The sequence below is a fragment of the Phaenicophaeus curvirostris genome (genome assembly GCF_032191515.1).
Source record: "Phaenicophaeus curvirostris isolate KB17595 chromosome W unlocalized genomic scaffold, BPBGC_Pcur_1.0 scaffold_34, whole genome shotgun sequence".
In the NCBI taxonomy this organism is placed as follows: domain Eukaryota; kingdom Metazoa; phylum Chordata; class Aves; order Cuculiformes; family Cuculidae; genus Phaenicophaeus; species Phaenicophaeus curvirostris.
The window spans coordinates 2400462-2418218 of NW_027206663.1; the positions used below are offsets into that span (position 1 = coordinate 2400462).

At 45.9% G+C, this 17757-nt stretch overlaps 1 protein-coding gene across 1 annotated transcript; it reads left to right on the forward strand.

Annotated features, from left to right (window-relative positions):
* Nucleotides 1–1010: 1010 nt before the first annotated feature.
* On the forward strand, nucleotides 1011–13768 carry LOC138733787 (uncharacterized). The gene is made up of 2 exons (XM_069881274.1): nucleotides 1011–1891; nucleotides 13251–13768. The coding sequence occupies exons 1-2, from the start codon at nucleotides 1099–1101 to the stop codon at nucleotides 13766–13768; spliced, it is 1311 nt and encodes a 436-aa protein (XP_069737375.1). The 5' UTR covers nucleotides 1011–1098.
* Nucleotides 13769–17757: the final 3989 nt, after the last annotated feature.

Below are 17757 nucleotides of genomic sequence, written 5' to 3' on the forward strand. Positions count from 1 at the left end.
GAGGATTGCAAATTGCACCAGAAAAAATCCAAACAATGGCACCCTGGAAATATCTCGGAAACATTATTTTTGACCATTCTGTCCAACCACAGCAAGTTCAGCTGAACAAAAACGTCAAGACTCTAAATGATGTTCAGCAACTTGTCGGGAACATCAACTGGATACGTACTACAGCAGGAATTTCAAATGAGTTAATGCAACCTTTATTTGAATTATTAACAGGATCTACAGAACTTACAGCACCACGAGAGCTGACAGCCGAAGCGCACAAAGCAATTGAACAAATTGAACAACTTATCTCCCAGCGACAAGTTTATCGATACGACCCTAATTTACCATTTAACATCTATTTATGTAATCAACCCTCACAACCAATAGCCATTATTGGTCAGTGGGATCAACATCAATCGGACCCTCTTCGAATAATTGAATGGATCTTTTTACCACACCAACCACACAAAACTTTAGTCACTCGCATAGAAACGTTTGCTCTTTTAATAAAAAAGGGGCGAACTCGACTTATGGAACTCAGTGGACAAAGCCCAGCAACAATATATTTGCCAATAACAACAGATTATTTGCAATGGAGCATTCAAAACAGCTTTGAATTACAGGCATCGCTAGAAGACTTTACCGGACAAGTAAATAACCATTTACCCTCTCATAAATTATTTACGTTTTGTCAACAAATAGAGATTCTCGAAAAACCATTGTATCAAGACCAGCCAGTCCAAGGCTTAACTGTCTTTACAGATGGTTCAGGGAAAACAGGCCGGGCAGTGGTTACTTGGTATAGTGATAACGCCTGGCATGAAAAAATGACTACAACTGAAGGATCACCACAACTGGCAGAATTAGCAGCCGTCATTTTAGCTTTTGAAACGTGGCAACAGATACCACTTAATGTGGTATCAGATTCTATTTCTGTTGTTGGTTTAGTTTGACGAATGGAAAGAGCGTATCTGAAACGTGTTATCTGAATCATTGGTTTTGTTGTTAAAACATTTGTGGCTTTTGTTGAGCTGTAGGAAACATGTTTATTGTATTTTACATACTCGCAGTCATACCTCACTGCCAGGATTTGTTGCAGAAGGAAACATGAGAGCAGATAAATTAGCAAATGTAATTGGAATAACCACAACTACACCGCTGCCCAATTCAATTGAGCAAGCAAAACTCTCTCATGATTTTTTCCACCAGTCAGCTAAGGCTTTACGCAAACAATTTAATTTAACTCATGAAGCAGCAAAACAAATTGTCCAGTCCTGTGCAGATTGTCAACCTTTTCAATCTCACTCTCATTCTGCAACAAACCCTCGAGGTATTCAAGCACAAGAACTATGGCAAACAGATGTGACACATGTAACAATGTTTGGGAGACTGAAATATGTTCACGTCTCCATTGACACATACTCAGCTATGATGTGGGCAACCGCACATGCAGGCGAAAAAGGTCGCCATGTACAAGCCCATATTCGTGCTGCCTTTGCAGCCATGGGAGTTCCCCAAACCATCAAAACAGACAATGGTTCAGCCTATGTCAGCAAATCAACACAATCATTTTTTAATACGTGGGGCATTAATCATATCACAGGCATTCCGCACAACCCTACAGGTCAAGCAATAATAGAACGTTCCCACCAAACTCTCAAGATGTACCTTAACAAACTAAAGAGAGGGAACCAAGGTTGTACTCCTCAGGAACAACTATATAAAGCCTTATATGTCATTAATCATTTAAATTTAGGACCGTTTGATAAACCCAGAGTTGAGGTACCCTTTGGAAAACCTGTACACATGTCTCTGGAAAGTAATCAACGACCACCAGTACAGATACGAGACTTGATAGATCATATTTGGAAAGGACCATTTGAATTGTTGGTATGGGGACGTGGGTACGCTTGTGTTCTAACAGATACTGGACCACGATGGATACCAGCACGAGCGGTCCGTCCATACAGAATCACAGAATCACAGAATCACAGAATAACCAGGTTGGAAGAGACCCACCGGATCACCGAGTCCAACCGTTCCCATCAAACACTAAACCATATCCCTCAGCACCTCATCCACCCGTGCCTTAAACGCCTCCAGGGAAGGCGACTCAACCACCTCCCTGGGCAGCCTGTTCCAGTGCCCAATGACCCTTTCTGTAAAGAATTTTTTCCTCACGTCTAGCCTAAACCTCCCCTGGCGGAGCTTGAGGCCATTCCCTCTTGTCCTGTCCCCTGTCACTTGGGAGAAGAGGCCAGCACCCTCCTCTCTACAACCTCCTTTCAGGTAGTTGTAGAGAGCAATGAGGTCTCCCCTCAGCCTCCTCTTCTCCAGGCTAAACAACCCCAGCTCTCTCAGCCGTTCCTCATAAGGCCTGTTCTCCAGCCCCTTCACCAGCTTTGTTGCTCTTCTCTGGACTCTCTCCAGAGCCTCAACATCCTTCTTGTGGTGAGGGGCCCAGAAATGAACACAGTATTCGAGGAGCAGTCTCACCAGTGCCGAGTACAGAGGGAGGATAACCTCCCTGGACCTGCTGGTCACGCCGTTTCTGATACAAGCCAAGATGCCATTGGCCTTCTTGGCCACCTGGGCACACTGCTGGCTCATATTCAGTCGGGTGTCAACCAACACACCCAGGTCCCTCTCCTCCAGGCAGCTTTCTAGACAGACTTCTCCTAGTCTGTAGCACTGCATAGGGTTGTTGTGCCCCAAGTGCAGGATCCGGCATTTGGCCTTGTTAAACCTCATGCCATTGGACTCAGCCCAGCGGTCCAGCCTGTTCAGATCCCTTTGCAGAGCCTCCCTACCCTTGCAGCAGATCGACACTTCCACCCAGCTTAGTGTCGTCCGCAAACTTGCTAAGGGTGCACTTGATGCCTTCATCCAGATCATTGATGAAGACATTGAACAGGGCTGGACCCAGCACTGAGCCCTGGGGAACCCCACTTGTCACTGGCCTCCAGCTGGATTTCACACCATTTACCACCACTCTCTGGGCCCGGCCATCCAACCAGTTTCCCACCCAGGAGAGTGTGCGCCTGTCCAGGCCAGAGGCTGACAGTTTCTCAAGCAGAATGCTGTGAGAAACTGTGTCAAAGGCTTTGCTGAAGTCCAGGAAGACCACATCCACAGCCTTTCCCTCATCCAGCAGCCGAGTGACTTTGACATAGAAGGCGATCAGGTTAGTCTGGCAAGACCTGCCTTTTGTGAACCCATGTTGACTGGGCCTGATCACCCAGTTCTCTTGCATGTGCTTCATGATAGCACTCAAGATCACCTGCTCCATGACTTTCCCTGGCACTGAGGTCAGACTGACAGGCCTGCAGTTTCCTGGGTCCTCCCTGCGGCCCTTTTTGTAGATGGACACAACATCAGCCAGCCTCCAGTCCAGTGGGACTTCCCCAGTCTTCCAGGACTGTTGGAAGATGATGGAAAGGGGTTTGGCCCGCACATCCGCCAGCTCCTTCAGTACCCTAGGGTGAATCCCGTCCGGCCCCATAGACTTGTGGATGTCCAGTTGGGCTAGCAAGGCTCTGACCACCTCCTCTTGGATCACGGGAGCCTCATTATGCTCCTCTAGCTCCTGGGTTAGTACACAGACGGAACGACCCTCCTTACGACTAAAGACTGAGGCAAAGAAGGCATTAAGTACCTCAGCCTTTTCCTCATCCCCTGTTACTGTTGTTCCTTCTGTGTCCAATAGGGACTGTATGGTCTCCCTAGTCCGCCTTTTATTATTTATATATTTGTAGAAAGATTTTTTGTTATCTTTCACTGACTTGGCCAATCCAATTTCTAGCTGAGCCTTAGCCCTTCTGATTTTTTCCCTACACAATCTCACTTCCCTCCTGTAGTCCACCCAAGAGGCCTGTCCCTTCTTCCAGAGGCCATAAACATTTCTCTTCTTCTTGATATCCCTCAAGATCTCTCTATTCAACCAAGCTGGCTTTCTCCCCTGCCGGCTTTTTTTCCGGACCACGGGGATGGCTTTCTCCTGAGCTGCTAGGACCACCCTTTTGAAGAGCTCCCAGCCCTCCTGGGCTCCCTTGCCCTTGAGTACTGTCTCCCATGAGACTTCGCCAACCAGCCTTCTGAAGAGATCAAAGTCTGCCCTCTGGAAATTTAATGCTATCGTCTTGCTAACCACCCTCTTCACTTCACCTAGAACACAAAATTTTATCATCTCATGGTCACTTAGTCCTAGGCGTCCACCTACCGCCACATCCCCTACAAGGCCTTCTCTGTTCACCAACCGCAGGTCTAGGAGGGCACCCTCCCTTGTTGGTACATTCACCAGCTGTGCGAGGAAGTTGTCTCCCACGCACTCCAGGAACCTCCTAGACTGCTTCCTTTCTGCTGTGTTGTACACCCAGCAGATATCAGGCAGATTGAAGTCTCCCACCAGAACGAGAGGCATCGATCTAGAGATTGACCGCAGCTGTTTATAGAAGAGCTCATCAGCTGCTTCTCCTTGGCTGGGTGGTCTGTAACAGACTCCCATCACAAAATCTACCTTCTGGTGGGCTCCTCTGATTTTGACCCACAGGCACTCAATCTCCTCATCACCACAATCCATCTCAACAGTGTCCAAGTCCTCCCTTACAAAGAGGGCTACCCGGCCTCCTCTCCTACCCTTCCTATCTTGCCTGAAGAGTTTGTACCCCACCATAGCTGCACTCCAGTTATATGAGTCGTCCCACCACGTTTCCGTGATGGCAACGACATCATAGGCCCCTTGCCCTATGACAGCTTCCAGCTCTTCCTTCTTATTTCCCATGCTGCGTGCATTGGTGTAAATGCACTTCAGCTGAGCTGCCGAGCCTTCAGCCCTCCTAGAGGGAACAGGGTTCGTTCCCAACTGCCTGGTAACTGGAGTAGTTGACACCAGAGTGCCTGCATCTCCCTTAGCACCCCGAGGTGTGTTCTCCCCCACTTTCTGTGCGGTGAGGTACTGGTGGTCCTCACCCGCGCACCCTCTCCCAATCACCAATTCCCCACATCCAGGCTCGTTCCTGTCTAGCCTGGGCTCAACCCCCTCCCCCTTCACATCTAGTTTAAAGCTCGATTTATGAGCTTGGCTAGGTTTCTAGCAAGGGCTTTAGCCTCCCTAGGAGACCCATGTTTCCCGCCCTTAGCGAGAAAGCCTCCCACAAGACAAGGCATCAAGACTTCAAGAGGAAGACAATCATTCCAACTCATAATATTGGGAATCGTACTGTTGTTTAATGTTGGGGATGGGATAATAACTTGAATTGATCCGCAACAAAATATGTGGGTAACATGGGCAAACCAGACCGGCCAAACACATTTTTGCCTTTCTATGGTGACACCTAGTGACCCCTTTAGAATGCGCCTCATAGGCATTACTGGATGGCTACAGCAAGTGACTAAAACAGGATTCATGTTGTTAATGTTTGTATTGTTGTTAGTTATACCATGTATTATGCAATGTTGTTGGAAAATGTTAGAAACAACTGTCAAGAGAGCTTTGATTTTTTGGAGTTAAAAAAGGGGGATATGTAGGAATCAGTGATAGCAAGGTAGACCTGTTGGATACTTTTGACTTGGGGTCCTTGAACTGACCTTGGCTTGTAAGAGCAGGAAGCTGAACAAAGAGGTGAACATCAGAGATGCAAATCAGGGTGGAGCAGAGGGATGCAAATCATTTAGGGGCAGCGTATGAGGTTTTGGAGGTTAACCAACCAAATGTTGCTGCTGCTGATTGCGAGTGCGTGGACAATAGGCCTGGGCCAATCAGGTTACTATGAGAAGCATGTGGACAGATGAGCAAAGGTATATAAACCTGTAAGTTCCAATAATAAAGGTCTCTGCTTTTACATCTATCTGGAGTCCGTCTCATCGTTTCATTCCCACACCTGGTAACTGGAGTAGCTAGCACCAGAGTGCCCGTATCTCCCTTAGCACCCCCAGGTGTGTTCTCCCCCACTTTTTGTGTGGTGATGTACTGGTGGTCCACACCAGCACACCCTCTCCGAATCACCGGTGCCCCACGTCCAGGCTCGCTCCTGTCTAGCCTGGTCTCAACCCCCTCCTCCTTCACATCTAGTTTAAAGCTCGATTTATGAGCTTAGCTAGGTTTTTAGCAAGGGCTTTTGCTCCCCTAGGAGACACACGTGTCCCATCCTTAGCAGCAAAGCCTGGGGGTGCGTGAGCCACCCCATGATCAAAGAAGCCAAAGCCCCTCTCCTCACACCAGGCTCGGAGCCAGGCATTAATCGAATTCTTCTTCCTGAGAAGAACTCATCCCATGTCTGAACTAGAACATGAACAATCCACTAAATTTAAACAACAATTAGTGAGATTGAATTTTCCACATACTCCCCCTTCGATTGCCAACATATAATCCAGGGCTAACTGATTCAGAAAATGGCCATTGTCATCGAAAAAGACAAGTCCCATTCCATCCTTTGGTTATTCACTATAGGCCATGTTTCCACAGATCCAATATAACCCTTCAGAGACTTCCCACCCAGTCTCTTTGGGAAGGCTCAGGGCCCAGTTCTGCTTCTCTATTCGCAATCTCTGACCCCCACTTATCCCAACCATTTAAGTTTCCTTTTAAGATGTTGCCAGCAAAACCACCCAATGATAATTTCCACTGGCTACATCTTTTCAGAGCCACTGATCTTTCCCAAAGAGATCTATTTCTTGGCATTCCCATGGTCATTGTTCCCCCATGTTTGTCCGTCCACAAACATAGCAATTGGTAACACTAAATGCCTTTGCAATATTTTCCGCAAAGTTAATAAGTTCTGGGCAACCGTTGGGATTTCAGACTTGGCCCCTGTTTTCAGTTTTTCGTAGAAAGAGTGGAACAGTACTTCCATTTCTTTGTACCGGGGTCTGATCCCCTGCCGTCAATTTATACCCAGTTGTTTCCCCTGTCTACTCTTTCCCACTTCTTGTTCCTTTACATTCGTAATGAGTGTGGTATATCAGGGATTCGGTGACCTTCTGACCTGAATTTGTTTCAACTCTCAAACCACTGATCACTGTAAGGAGGAGCGTAAACGCTCAGCACCTCATCTCTCCACCCATCTCTTGGCCTGTTAGGTTGCAGCTAACAGCCAAGGCAACAGTCTTCTTGGTGGCAGAGAATTTTTGCCTGCAGGACTGACCGCAGAGTCAGAGGTTATAGTTCCGATGGGTTAATTGTCCTTCTAGTGGTCCGTCTCTTTAAGCCTGTTTTCCCTTTTAATAATTTCCAATTAAAGCACTTTTTGCACCTTTCAGCAGTCTTTTCCCAATCCTTCTCCCAAACATCACAAATTTCTGGAATTAATTTATTCCTCCCACACTCAAATCGAATTATATTGGCTCCCCTTTGTTCAGTATTCCAATCAAGACACTTAAAGCTGGGTGCAAAGTTTGAGTCCCTTCACCTCCTTGAGGTTCTAAATTCCTACAAATAAAACAAGGTCCCAATCAAAGGTTACCACCCAGTTTGAAGGGGTCAGGTAAATCCCCTCAGGTCCCCCTTTCCCCTACCACATTAAGGAACTCCCAGTTATTCAGTCCAAACCACCGTAATAAGTTTATTTCCAAAGGGTCTGTCAGCCTTCTCCTTTACTTCTTCTGTACCGTGAATCTCAGTGGATCCTGGGAAGCTTTGATTGTCCACTGTCACAACCCGGACCCACGAGCCACACGCTCGTGTCCAGCCCTGACTGGGGGGGAATGTGGATTCGTTTGCCTGTGTGGCAATCCGGAGGCCAATAAGGTCACTCCCAAGGTGAATATCAAAAGCGGTATTTATTCCTGGCTCCAGAAAACATAAACACACCAAGATACTGGGGCGCACAGCTGAGACACGAGAGTGCAACCACCAAAAGTTACAGAAATGAATCCCTGAACTCAAGTCCAGGTCCCTCGGATCCAATCCGACATGCACACCATAAGGTAATGGGAGGGAGACAGAGAGAAAGAGAGAGAAGGGGAAGGATAGAAATCACCACATCAACGGCAGCAGCAGATCTCGGGAACACATGGTGACAGCATCAGATTCTTCCAGGCCGCATGGTCCAGGCTGGTCCAATTGAAGCGTGGGAGCGAGAGCCAGCATGGGAGTGAAAGCGAGCATGGGAGTGAGAGAGAGAGATTGACCAACCCCGCCTGGTTCCTTGAGAGTCCTTTTATAAGGCCCGTCTGACCCCCATCTGCACGTGTCTTTTGGGAGGCTCTGGCCCAGGCTGTCGAGGAAGCGGTGGGGCGGGGGAGAAGCAGGGGGCAGCAACCACCACTGCATCACCTCCCACCACCGCAGCCAGCTCTGGGTCCCGAGCTCAGCCAAGCCAGGGAGAGCGATGCCCGCTCCTGCACTGCCCTTCTGCTAAACCCGGCACCACAGACAAGCTGGCGCCACAAAACACACAAATGGGCAGTCTTCAGACAAAATGTTTAAGGCAAAGGGATAAACATAGTCTGACTTTACGTCCACTAGTTTCTGGCTCATCCGCCAGTCCCTTAACCCGTGAGGCATGAGTCCACCCTTGTTCCAAGGTCCGTACAGCAGATTCTGTAGTCAGGAGAACCAGAAAGGGACCTTCCCATTCTGGCGTTAGAGGTTTTCTGAGTTCCGGTTGGCTCTTTTTGGTGAGTCCAAACAGCATCTCATAGGGTGATACCCCTACATCCACATGGGGACATGTGTGGATCCTCAAGCGAGCTGCTAGATGGAGACACTGTACCCATGACAAATGAGTCTCTATATTTATTTGTTCTACTGTGCCAGAACTCTGGGGGTGCCAGGGGGTATGTCCCACCTTATTCCTATGGATTGCATCTCCTGTTGTAACACGTTTGCCGTGAAATGGGTGCCCCTGTCTGAATTTGTTTAGCCAACCCATACACCCCTAAGCATCAGCGTTTTCTAAAAAAAACTGCCACAAAGAGCCTGCATTCCCCAATGGGTCTTTTCATGAATCTGACTTAATACTTCTTGGGCTATGGGCTTGTTTAACATCTGTCTCCCATCTGGTAAAGCCCATAACCCTTCCGAGCTCTTGCTTACCCCCAGTTTTAGCAGTACTCTTTCTTCCTCTTCACTAAAAATAGGGGGTTCTGAAGGTTCAGGGTGCTGTTCCAATACTAGCAACAGCTTTTCTTTTTCCCTTTATTGCCACCTCTCTGGCCTCTTGATCTGCCAGGTTATTGGCCCTTATTTCCCACACTGTTCCCTTTTGATGTCCTGTTATGTGTACCATAGACTTGTCATGCAAAAGTTTAACAGATTGGGTATATCCTTCGATCCACAAACCCAAGTGTTTTCCTGCCTAGATTTCCCATTTGCTCCTGCCTCTCACTGAAGTATAAGAGGCAGGTGCTACTTAACATAGTGACTCTTTGTTCTTATGGCAGCTGAGTCACAGTAACTAAATACCTGCTCTCATGGACCCATGGCCATGCAGGGCTAACGATCTTTGCACTAATGCCCTTTACCTCCCACCTGCAAACAGCCCAGTAACACACTGCTTTGGCAGTTCATGTGTGTGTAAGCTGTAACTCAAGGTGGAAAGACTTTTCTTTTTTCTGATGTCTCCAAACCTTCCATGAAAAAAAAGTAACTCAAATGCTTTCTTCCCTTAACCACCCTTCTAAACAACAAAGCTGCTTCCCAGAGCTATTTTCAATGATGACACCTGGCATGAATGGACAACCCCTCGGCAAAATGCAGTGTTGCAACAGTCCCTCCAGAGCCCACCCAAATAAGCTGGGAGACTCTGCAAATCCCTGAGGCAACCCAGTCCATCTCAACCACCACTCTCCCCTCGTGTCTGGGTTCCCCCATTCAAAGGAGATCCCTACTACTCAGAAGAGTATTCGGGTTAGAGACTACAGGGTAGAGGGTCCGTGCCCCCCCAGCCAACTGCACGGAGGTCCTGCACCACGAACCAACCCCCCTCCCCACAGGGAGGACCGGAATGCTGTGGGGTGACACACATGACTCCAAGGTCCCGCCCTGAAAGAAGCCCTCAATAACTAGTTCTACAAAATCTACTCTGCTAGTGCAATCAAACCCCAAAATAAAGGGAATACTGAGAACTTCACAGAACAAAGACTTCACAGCCCCTCTTGGTCTGATCCCATGTTGGACTGTCCCTTGGAGCAAGCTTTAACCTCTCATTCTTGATCCATGATCCTTATTCAAGATTACGAAATCATCTCCTCAGCAGCCTCCTTACAATCCACCGTGTATTTATTTTATAGTCCTTTCCATGTGCATCGGTGGCTACCCATGCGTACAGATTAAGTGGGGCTTTTTAAAATAAGAGGAAATAAGGGGTGCCTCTCCAAATTTGGGAGGCTCACCAGGACAGGCTGTTCTGGGCAGTATCTTGATTTGCCGAGGGAGAAAGTAGCCAATAAATCCCCTTGGGTTTTTTTTGTTTGGGTTTTTGGTTTTTTTTTATCAGTATAAAATAAGCTCACTGGCTGCTTTTTGGCTCAACTAAAGGTATCTCCAGGTATCTCCACTAGTTTTCTAGGCCTGGAGGGGCTGGTAATCTTCCCAACAGGAGCTGAAGTACCAGCTACTGTTCCCTTTGTCAAAGGGGCTGCAGGCATTTTCTTTTCTCGAGTGGGGGGGCAGCTTTTGTCCGGGGGCTGCCGCTTTTTTGCCAATCAATGCAGGTCAGATAGGGGCAGGCCTGGCATTAAATGTCGGGGAAACCCCTTTCCTATTCCAGGAATATGGATTGCAATCACATCATTCTGCTCCCAAAATCTATTTCCTCCACCCCAGCAGAATACTGCTTGAATCACAAAGCACAGTGCTCCCTCAAGCTCCTGCAATCCAGCCAGCTCCATTAGGGCACATGCATTTGCTTTCCCTACAGCAGAGGTTTCAGACTTCTCCCCCTTATCATTCATAATTAGGGGCTGGTGTTTGAAATCAGGATCTGCATCAAGAGCAAGATCAGGTTCTGCAACCCTGTCATTAATAATAATCAGGTGTTAGAGTTCGGGATCAGAATTGGGAATAGGATCTGATTTCACCACCTTCTCCTCCCCAAAACAATGAGCCTCATGCTCCAAACTGGACAAAAGTTTCACGACACACCCCACCCCTGTCCAGCAGTGGTGATCCAATCACTTTTGTTTCACCTACAGCGTCCTGCTGCCGAGCCACGCACTCAGCCTCTGGATCTGCATCCAACGGCGAAATAATTCCTGATCTGTAGAGTCCCTCAACTTCTTGCTCAGAAAGTCTAATCCTATCCTTTTCCTTGTAAGTAACCTCTGTTTTAATCAGAGGTCGGAGCTTGGGGGCAGGATGAGGCAGAGAATCGCATTTCACCACCCCATCATCCCAACAATAGGTGGCCGCTTCCCATTACCCCCTATAACAGATCCCCTCCTTTTTGGAGTACCCCTAGGGGCTGCTCCCCGTTTCTTTCCTCCCCAAGGGAGCCTCGTGGGAGGAGGCCCCAGGGGTGGAATCCTTCCCTTTTCTGTTGTTGCCTGTACAGTCTACGAGTAGCTCGTTAAGTCTTCCACGACCAAGTAAAAAAAAAGTGACTTTAAGTAGTTCTCCCCCTGCCTCTGACTCTGGGCATGTTCTGTTTCACCCCCTCCAACCATTCTGTTGGAGTCTCCTCCTTATACTGTTGAATGCCCTACTACCATTCTGTCCCCTAGGTATGGCTTCTAAATTGCCGCACCTCTGTCCCTGTTAAAGGGGCAACCAAAAATCCTATGCCCCCTTCCACCCTACCTGGTGGCCCGTGCGCACAGATTCCCTTAACCTCCCTAATGGACTGTCCAGAGAGATGCATGCCAGCTTTTTCCCGGGCCTAGGCTTACCTGCCCCCGTCCCACTTCCCTCAGGGTATCCACACACCAACCAATTTGCTTCGTCCCTTCAACAGCCAGGTCCCTCGCAGGAGGCTGGAAATGCGCCACTCAGGACTCTGCACTTGCTTCTCAGATCTGTTTCAGTCCAAGTCTCACTCACTCCACACTCGACACCCTGAACCCGCCCAACCGAACAATACTCACCGGTCTGTGCTTTCTTATCCGGATTTCCGTGAACAAGAATTACAGGCAACCATGGCACGTTTCCATTACTAATGTTGCTTTGTGAATTCTACCCGGCGGGAGATTGAGCAGCCACCCTGGGCCGCCCATCAGACCCAACGAGCCACAGAAACTTCTGTGGGGTGCACCACTCACCAAGACCCAGTGAGACAGTCCAACCATGGGTCAAGAGATCCCAGATGAGCCCCCAAATTGTTAAAAACACACTCTGGAAACTAAAATTACGAGAGTCTTTTATTGTGGAATAAAGTCAGCAAAGCAAGGTATACAGCGCTGGGCGCGTGGCTGAGGCAGGGCTGCATCTAGCCAGAGGCCCACCCAGTCCAGGCTCCCCTCCCCTTTCATACATTTCTTTTTGGCGCGAAAGCAGTTGCTCGTCTGACCTCCATCAGCACGTGTTGGGGTGGTCTTGCATATGTCTTGTGAGAGGGATCCGGTAGGCTGAGGAAGGTGGGGGGGTAGGGCGCACAGCACCCGCTACTGCAAAACTGCTCAAGGGGGAGTTCTGGGAGAGCAGAAATTTCCTATAGCTAGACTCGCTTGGAACCAAAATAATGTTGAGGGGAGGAATAATATGTCCTATTATAGGAGGCTGGTTATCTGAGGAATAAAGGAAGTCATCCCTAAGGGACAGAATTTTGAAAAAGCTTTTGAAAGCAAACAGCAAAAAGAGGAGCCACCTACAGAGTGGTTGGAGAGGCTAAGGAAAGATACGCAGCAATACTCAGGAATAGACCCTGGAAGCGATGCAGGGCAAGAATTGTTAAAGTTTATAAAGAAAAAGTTGAAGAAACTGGAGGTCTGGCATGATCGGGATTTAAACGAATTCTTATGGGAAGTTCAGAAGGTGTATGTCAGGAAGGATGATGAAAAGCAGAAGGCAAAAGCCAAGCTGATGGTAGCCACAGTTGAGGAGGTAATAAGGAGACAACCAGAAAAGGAAAAAAAGAAGGGAAAGTTATCTGATCAAGGTCGAGTGCCCTGTTATAAATCAAGATATGGGGGGTTCAGGGCCCCACTGGGGTGAAGAGAAGCCCCACCTGGCTGGACAGTAGGCCCCAGGAAGTGTTTTCACTGTGGGAGGGAAGGACATTTCAAGGGGGAGTTCCCAGTGCAACAGAGAGAAAATAGAGCATTCCAAATGATGGAGCGGGATGATTATTTTCAAGACTAGGGGTGTCAGGGGCTCTATTTTCTAGGGTCTAACCATCATATTGAGCCCTTGGTAAACTTAAAATTAGGACCCCAGAAAGAAGAATATGTATTTTTAGTAGATTCAGAAGCAGAGAGGACGAGTGTTATAAAGATTCCACAAGGATGTAAAACAGGAAGACTTAAAACTAATATAGTCAGAATAAAAGAGGAAGGATTTCCAGTCCCCATTGTAGAACAAGTAACTGTCCAAGGAAATGACAGAGAAGTTATGGCTGATTTGGTAGTGATACCAGAGGCGGGAATAAATTTGCTAGGGAGAGACTTGCAGATTCCACTGGGGATCGAGATAGTCCCGAAGGATAATAGAATGGTAGTTCGACTGTTTAAATTAACAATCCAGGATGAGGAGGAGATAGACCCGGTAGTTTGGGTCACAGAGGGTAATGGGAGGGTTAAATATGCCCCCTTTGAAAGTGGAATTAAGGAAGGAAAGTCAGTCTGTGTGTGTGAAGCAATACTCTATATCGTTAGAAGGGAGAAAGGGACTCCAGCCTGTAATTGAAGGGTTATTAAAGGATGGCCTCTTGGAACCATGTATGTCCTGTTATAATACCCCTATCCTACCAATTAGAAAGAAAGATGGAAATTGGAGACTAGTACAGGATTTAAGGGAATGAAACAAGATAGTTCAAGCTCATCACCCAGTGGTGCCAAATCCTTACACACTGTTAAGTAAAATCCCCTATGACCATAAGTGGTTCAGTGTAATAGATCTTAAAGATCCCTTTTGGACTTGCCCTTTGGCATTAGAAAGTTGAGACCTGTTTGCTTTTGAATGGGAGCATCCCATGACAGGGAGGAAGCAACAGTTTCATTGGACTACTTTGCCCCAAGGATTTACCAAATCCCCCATCCTCTTCGGACAAGTCTTGGAACAAGTCCTTGAGGAAATTACCTTTTCTCCTGGAATCAAATTACTCCAGTATGTAGATGATCTGTTAGTATCGGGGAAAAGGAAACAGAAGTTCGATCTGCCATGATTCAGATATTAAACTTTCTAGGGAAAAAGGGGCTCAGAGTAACAAAAACTAAGTTACAGTTTGTGGAAAAAGAAATAAAATATTTGGGACATCTGATTAGTGGAGAGAAGAGGAGAATAAATCCGTAATGAATCTCTGGCATTATAGCACTCGCCCTTCCAAAAAGTAAGAAAGAGATAAGAAAGTTTTTAGGCTTACTGGGGTATTTCAGGCTATGGATTGAAAATTTTAGTCAACATGTTAAATTTTTATATGAAAAATTACAAGAAGAGACTGAAAGGTATGAGTGGACACAGGAGGAACAACAGCAATTTAAAGAGTTAAAACAGAAACTAATGCAAGCACTGGTACTGTCCCTCCCCTCTTTGGAAAAAAATATTCCATTTATATGTAAATGTTGAAAATGGGATCGCCTGGGTGTTAGCCCAGATATGGGGGGAGCAAAAACGACCAGTGGTCTACCTGTCCAAACTACTTGACCCAGTTTCACGGGACTGGCCAACTTGTGTGCAGGCAATAGTGGCCACGGCCTTACTGGTAGAAGAGAGTAGAAAGCTGACCTTTGGAGGAGCACTAATTGTGTCTACCCCTCATGTAGTCAGGATGATTTTGAGCCAAAAGTTCGGCAGGTGGATGACTGACTCTAGAATTTTGAAATATGAAGCCATCCTAATGGAGAAAGATGATTTGATCTTGACTACAGATAAAAGCCTCAATCTCTCACAGCATCTATATGGAGAAACTACAGAAGAAATGCCAGAACATAACTGTTTAGACATCATAGAATATCAGACTGAAACACGAGAGGGCCTGAGAAAGAAACCTTTATCTGAAGGAGAGAGTCTTTATAGATGGGTCATCGCAATGCTTAAATGGAAAATGTCACAGTGGGTATGCAATAATAGACGGCATACAGAATAGTGTAATAGAAAAAGGGAAACTCCTTGACATTTGGTCAGCCCAAACATGTGAGCTATATGCCCTTAAACAAGCCCTGGAATTATTAGAAGGGAAAAATGGAACAATATCGACAGACTCTAGACATGACTTTGGAGTGGTCCATACCTTTGGGAAAATATGGAAAGAACAGGGATTGGTTACCTCCAGGGGAAAGGAATTAGTGCATGAACAATTAATATTGGAGGTACTAGAAGCCCTAAGTAAGCCAGAGGAGATTGCAATAGTGCATGTAACTGGATATCAAAAGGGGAATACTTTAGAAGCTAGAGGGAATAGACTAGCTGATGAGCATGCAAAAGAAGCAGTGCTCGAAGGAGGGGATGACAGAATGCGAATTTTGATACCTGGTAAAGAAATGTCAGTCAAATTGCCACTATTTGCAGAAGAGGAGAAATCTCTCCAAAAGATGGGATGTGTAAAAACCCAGGAAGGTAAGTGGTTCCTGCCAGATGAGAGACAAATGTTAAACAAAGCAGTTACCAGGGAAATATTATCCAGGCTACATTCAGAAACTCATTGGGGAGCTCAAGCTCTGTGTGACCAATTTTTAAGAATATATGGCTGCTTGGGAGTACATACAGTAGCTAAACAAATAAGAGATCGCTGTCTGGTTTGCCAGAAAATTAACAAGAAGGTGATGAGGAAAAATCCCAATGGAGGACAAGCATTAGCTCTAAGACCATTTCAAAGTGTACAAGTGGATTATACGGAGCTCCCAAAGACAAAAAGGTGGAAATATTTTACTGAAACTACCTGATAAATGGGAAGGGAGCTGTACATTAAGGATAATTCAACCAGGATTTTTTATCCGGGAGGAGGGGGATGAGTTAGGAATTCCCTTGTTTGAAAACTTAAAGAGGGAAAAACAGTCAGACATAGAAGTCAGAGGAACCCAAACCTGGGGCGAAGACAAATGGCCCCCAGAAAGAATTATCCAGACATATGGACCAGCCACCTGGGAACAAGATGGAAGTTGGGGCTATCGAACACCTATTTACACATTGAATAGAATAATTAGGTTACAGGCAGTAGTAGAATTAATCACTAATCAGATAGCAGTCGGACTCCAATTGTTGGCCAAACAGCAAACACAGATGAGAGGGGCTATATATCAGAACAGACTGGCTTTAGATTATTTATTGGCAGAAGGAGCCATGTGTGGGAAATGGAACACTTCTGATTGTTGCCTTAAAATAGATGATAATGGCCAAACACTAATGAGCCTTGCAACTGAAATTCAAAAAATTGCCCATGTCCCAGTGCAGAAATGGAAGTCTATGTTAGACTCCGGGTGGTGGGATAATCTTTTAGGGGTAGCTTGGTGGAAGAAAGTAGGCTTATTTTATTCTGCACACTCGCTAAGTTACTCTTTTTACCATGCCTTGTACCATGTTTTATAAGACTGATTTCCAGTGTAGTTGAAGGAATGCAGCTAACCAATATTCCAACAAATCCACGGATGGCAGCCTCAAGCCGGATTGAGACAGCCCAGAAAATTATGGTGTTGAAGAAAAGACATCAGAAAAAAGAACAAGATGAGAAATTACAGTTAATATTGAGTAAATTAGAACAAAGTTATGTGCTTCAGCAAAAATGTAATAAGTAAAAGGGAGTGAATTGTGCGAATGAATTGATAAGTTTTGCTGCAGCTGGTTTGTATGTTTAATTATATCTGTCTTGCAAGATGTAGCTGTTTTAAGTCAAGAGATAACCTGTCTTAGGGATGCGAGAATTTATTAATATGCTTAGTTGTCTTGTAAGATGCAGCTGTTGTAGGTCAGGAGACCTGAAGGGAGTCTCCAGAAATGGTTGGATAATCTAAAACAAAGAATGAACATTTTTTGAGGATTTACATGGTTCTTTGTCTATACCCACCGCTTTTGTAAGATGTTATGCCTTTTTTCTAGAAGGGCATTTGATTCAGCGTTGAATTGTAAAATAAAAATATTATTGTCTTTGCTTCAAAGACTTTGTCCTTTTCAATATTTTACCAGTGAATAAGTGTTTCTCACAGTATTACAGCCATTGAGCTTCTGTGCAGTATGTGAAGGGATTTGTATAAAGTTAAATGTTGTATGAAATAGCTTCATATTAGCAACTGTGGCGTATTAATAGGCACAGATTCAGCTTTCATTTCAAGCTAAGACCAAGTTTATTGTTACAAGCTCGTATTCATAACTTACTGAAAATGGCAACAACGGTCCTGCAAGTCCTTCATAAAAATTTCCACAGCATGTTCTTCTCCTTCCAAGCTCCTCATGATCACTGTTATTGTTTTCATGTCTTCTTGGTTTTGCCACTGATGTTGAGTCTTCTCAGGCCGGCGACTCCCTGGTTAACAAGCACACTGTGCTCTTGGTCCAGAGCCCCAACAACACTCATGGTCATTTTTTGCTTACCATCTCTTCTAACATCTCTCCCTTTTTGTTTTCATGAACTACTAATATTTGTCTTAACACTCTATCAATCAAGCTTTGCACTAATTTGATTAAGCAAGGCACACAAATCAATATGCTAGGAAAAAAACAAGTAAAATCATAAAACCTATCAT

Excerpts from the sequence above, each read along its gene's own strand:
- LOC138733787 (XM_069881274.1), top strand. The coding sequence starts at position 1,099 with ATGAGAGCAGATAAATTAGCAAATGTAATTGGAATAACCACAACTACA. Across the intron at positions 1,892-13,250 it reads TGAATTGTTGGTATGGGGAC|GGTCTAACCATCATATTGAG; the intron begins GTGGGTACGCTT and ends TCTATTTTCTAG.